At 37.1% G+C, this 4,688-nt stretch overlaps 2 protein-coding genes across 3 annotated transcripts in view; one reads left to right on the forward strand and one right to left on the reverse strand.

The window, feature by feature from the left end:
• Window positions 1-2,216, forward strand: part of prlhr2a (prolactin releasing hormone receptor 2a) — a 4,286-nt gene extending 2,070 nt beyond the window's left edge. The window contains exon 2 of the mRNA XM_008336667.3: window positions 1,371-2,216. Within this exon, the coding sequence (XP_008334889.3) occupies window positions 1,371-2,007 (637 nt within the window). The 3' untranslated portion in view covers window positions 2,008-2,216. The remainder of the gene's footprint in view (window positions 1-1,370) is intronic.
• Window positions 2,217-2,586: 370 nt separating this feature from the next.
• rab11fip1a (RAB11 family interacting protein 1 (class I) a) overlaps window positions 2,587-4,688 on the reverse strand; it is a 12,569-nt gene continuing 10,467 nt past the window's right edge. For both annotated transcript variants that reach the window (XM_008336663.3, XM_025053167.1), the window contains exon 7: window positions 2,587-4,113. In XM_008336663.3, coding sequence (XP_008334885.1) covers window positions 3,910-4,113 — 204 coding nt within the window. In that variant the 3' untranslated portion in view covers window positions 2,587-3,909. The remainder of the gene's footprint in view (window positions 4,114-4,688) is intronic.

The following is a 4,688-nucleotide window of genomic DNA, read 5'->3' on the forward strand; positions in this document are numbered from 1 at the left end:
ATTGGTGTGTGACACTCAGTTTAAAACATTCATGCCCTGGTGATTTCTTTACAGTATTCTAATTTATTGAAATCCTGTTTTTGTGGGTTTTATGAGCTGGAAGCCAAAATTATGTAAAAAATAAACAAATAAATACCTGAAATTGATTAAATTGTGGCCCATGAATATATGAAAGTTTAACTTTCTGAATGGAATTATGGAAATTATACAACTTTTTCACGATATTCAATTTTTTTGGAAAGGATCTGTATATAAATGTTGCTTTTTGTCTGTACACAGTCACTGCACTAACAACTACACACTGTCATCCCCTTCATCGAAGACAGAATTTGACCTCAAACGCTAAACACACACACAGGCGCGCACATGCATGCATGCACACACACACGCACACACACACACACCACAGCATCTCTGTTTGTACCTCTAAGTGTCCACACTTTACACTACAAACCATGCGTGTCCACTACACTGACATAAATAGCCACCTGTTACAAGGTCAAAAGGAACCACAACACACAAAACTATTAGCAGAACACATTTTGTCTCAGTTTTCTTGGTGGAACATATTCCAGAGGTCAAAGGTCAAACTGGTGAAGATGATGATGATGATGATGATCCAGCACTGACATTCCAGGAACTGAGGCATTAAAAAGTTTGCACAGTGATGTCTTCTGTTCTTATTCAGTCACCTATTGATGCTTCAATTCAAGAGCGCAGGTAGGTTTGGGGAAAAAACATAGGGTGATCGGACCCCGGTCTAGTGCGTTGCATTACAACAACATCTGAACCATCTATCATTTACATTGTTTTTCTGTACAATCGAATGTTGTTATTGAATGATGATTTATCAACTTTTACACTGCAGATAAAGCAGATAAACATCTCTTAGTGAAAACCTGCTGAATTGTCTTCCACAAGTGGAATTAAATTGGCTGAATTTAGGACTTTTTTAAACCTCTGTGTAAAACTGCCTTTCATGGCTGCACTTTCAACAAATGTTCTGTAACTGGTTTTCAAACTTTTCACTATTGTTCAGATCTAATTCAGTTTTTTGCTGCAAGACCAGCATGAGTCCTAAAAAAGATCCAAATAATTTGTTCTGAAAGTAATACTTGTTGAGCTATAAACATCCGATATAGTGGGGCAGTGGTGGCCTGGTGGTTAGGGAACTAAAGTGCTGCCTGCTCACTAAGGTGATGGGCTAAACCTTCCACCCCCGTGGGGCACAGAGTTTTTTTTTTTTTCACACACACCCACACACACCAGGTGTGTGAGCAAATATTACAAAATTATACTAATATCGGCCGATATTATCGGACATCCTTAGTTCGAATTAAATCTAATCCACGTTCTCCGTCAATCCTCAGATACTATGCTACGGTTCACCCTCTGAAAAAGCGTCTCTCCGTCCAGGCTTGCACCTACCTTCTGTCTGGGATCTGGCTGCTCTCCTGCAGCCTGGTGGCTCCAGCGGTGGCCCACACCTACCACGTGGAGTTTAAGAACGAGGGCTTCACCATCTGTGAGGAGTTCTGGATGGGACAGGAGCAGCAGCGGCTAGCTTACGCCTACAGCACACTGTTGATCACGTACGTCCTTCCACTGTCTGCGCTGTGCATCTCATACCTGTGCATTTCCGTCAAACTTCGCAATTGCGTCGTACCAGGACACCACACTCAAAGTCAAGCGGAGGCCCAGCGCATGCGCAAACGCAAGACCTTTCGCCTGGTGAGCCTGGTGGTGGCAGCGTTTGGCATTTGTTGGATGCCCATTAGTGTCTTCAACGTCCTGAGAGACATTGACATCCACCTGATCGACAAGCGATACTTTCTTCTCATTCAGCTCCTCTGTCACCTGTGCGCCATGAGCTCTTCCTGCTGCAACCCATTTCTATATGCTTGGTTGCACGATCGATTCCGCGCCGAGCTGCGCAAAATGTTCACATGTCGTCGCCGCATCGGAATCTCAGGGAACAACTGCGCCACAGCCGGTGTGGTTTTGTGAAGAAATTGTATTTATTTAATGTCACATTTGTGCAGTAAAGAACTGAGGTACCGAGGGCCCAGCAATCATGCTGTTACATTGCCCCCTGCAGGGGTGCAAAGTAATACACTGACAGTCATGGCGAACACAGTACCATTATGCCTTGTTATTTTTAATTTCATTCAATTAATTTATTGATATTGCTATTAATTTATAAATATTGTCATATTTATGAGCCAAGTTATATTTTTTGCTGACAATATTGTTATTGATTAAAAAAATAAGTGTTTATTCACTGATCTCACTCAGTGACCTGAAGTCACCTCCAGTTAAATTGAACTGTCAACGCCTTCTGCTTTATCTCATTTCTGAGCGTTGCAAATGTAGATTTAGCCACAGTTTTGTCTGTAAATAGTAAATAAGCAGCTCAAAAAAAATCTCTTTTTAGGAAAAGATATTACTGTCATTGATAGATTATTTTAAATTATGCCCACAAATGTTATTTTTATATTTAACAAAATGGATGTTTTTAAGGCCTATAAATAATTTATTATAAAACTCAACACCTATATATTTCCTTAAAAAAAAACGACAATGAACTGTGGTGAAACATTTTATTTTAAATTTTAACTTAAATTTGTGCTGTGTTTCCCTCATTTCATAGGTTTTACAGTGAAAATCAGTTTGAGAGACAGACCTCAAATACATCAGGTTGTTTATTCTACATGCAAAGTTCAGTTTCCATTCCAAAGAAATACATCATGAAAAAAGGCACAGATTTGTACTTTCTGTACAATATTGCTAAATTTTCCAACAGGACACAGGAGATTCATATAAACCATAAGGCAGACGTGCAGGCTTTTGTGTTCAGTAGTGTAGTTTCAATTTATTAAAAAAACAGGGCTGGTTATTACTGGGGCTTTCACTGTTTCTCGGATTTGTTTGATGATTTTGTAATATTTCATTCACAATAGAAATCTCTGAGTATATATTGCATATTTTATCATGTAACAACACAACAATAGCTGGGACGGCAATAGATGTTTTTATGTCACGAAGGATCTGGTTAAAACAATTGTGATTTTGTTGATTTTAAAAATGTTTGAAATCATTAATTAAAAATGATCCTCAATAAAGAAGTAAAAACACACATTTTTTTTAATTTTCTTGGCGCATGAAAGCATGGGTGTCAAAACCAGAAAAGCATGATTTTGAATTTAGTTTACTGCGAAGACTTTGAATTAATATGTACAGATCGTTGTGGTGGTTTGTTCTTTAATCATATCCATTGGTATTTTTTAAATGAAACCCTGCACAGGCACAACAGTATCTGGACTATAGAATATAAGACATCGATGGTGGAGGAAAAGACAAAGTGCTCCTGTTTATAAATAACCTGAACAGTCTTCTGAGTCATGTGGTCGCTGCTTGTAAGCTGAACCATCCACTGAAACAATAAATGTGTGTGAGTGTGTGTGTGAAGCAGTCAAGCATCCATGCTAATAAATTAAAAAACCAATGTAAAGGTTAGAAACCAATAGAAAATCACAACAAAAGGGGAAAGTAATAATCAAGAAAAATAGATTTATCTGCAGAAGTATAAATATTCCAGAGTATATATAGTTTAATCTCAAGTTCCATATATATATATATTTAAAACAAGAGACCCAAGTTATTAAGTAAACTCCAGTACCTTAATGTGAAGACAAATGCATTAATCTGCTTACATAAATATTTCTGCTTGTTATGATAATAACAGATACATTATTAGTACAGAGTTTTTCTCCAGTGTTCTGAAAGAAGTTTGACTCTGGAACTCACAAAAAAAAAAGTGCGAATGCTCTAAGACCTTTGTTAATTCTGTCTCACAGATTCATAGACTCACACAGAGAAAATAAAACGTTAGAAATAAAAGTTAGAACCTTAAACAGGTTTGACGGAGTTTAAGGCCTGTAGAATGCTGGGTTTCTCCTCTATCACTCGAAGCAGCAGTTTGTCGATGTACTCCTCCAACTCCATGATTTTGGCGTCCTTCCTAGACAGATCTGTCTGCTGCTTCACCACCAGAGTGATCAACTCTTCCTGTGTAAGCTGACTGAAAGGTCCATTCTCACCAGAATCTGACACCTGAAGAAGACAAACAAACAGACAGATAAACAAGTGGATTTAAGTTTAAAACCTTGTGTCCATACTCTTCAGTTTATGAGGTATAGAAGACCATTTTAGATAGTAATAATATTTAGTATAGTACAAATAAATGATCTTTGTATTTGGTCACAATTTGTCTAGAGCTCATTTGTTTAAACAAATCGTAAACATTGTATCATGAGTTGAGTCTATTATTACATCCCTACTAATTATTCACCACATTTTACAGCATTACCTACTACTACAAGCAGTATCCAGTAATAATGAAGTAAGAGTTTTTTTTAATGATTTTGACTAGTCTTGTGATTGTGTAAGTTCAAAATGAACATATAGCCCATGGCCAGTTAGGAGGAGACACAGCAAAAACACACCTCCACTAACTCCTCCTAAACATGAGCATTGAGGAAATTTCTTGTTATTAATAAAAAGTTATAAATATTTACAGGAATTATCAGCAATTATGAGTCACATGATTATTTAGAGCAGGCTAAAGTGATCTACCTACATTAAGAACATTAAATATATATTTACTCATAAACTAAACATACTATATA

This window comes from Cynoglossus semilaevis, chromosome Z (genome assembly GCF_000523025.1).
Source record: "Cynoglossus semilaevis isolate Cse_v1.0 chromosome Z, Cse_v1.0, whole genome shotgun sequence".
NCBI classification, from domain to species: domain Eukaryota; kingdom Metazoa; phylum Chordata; class Actinopteri; order Pleuronectiformes; family Cynoglossidae; genus Cynoglossus; species Cynoglossus semilaevis.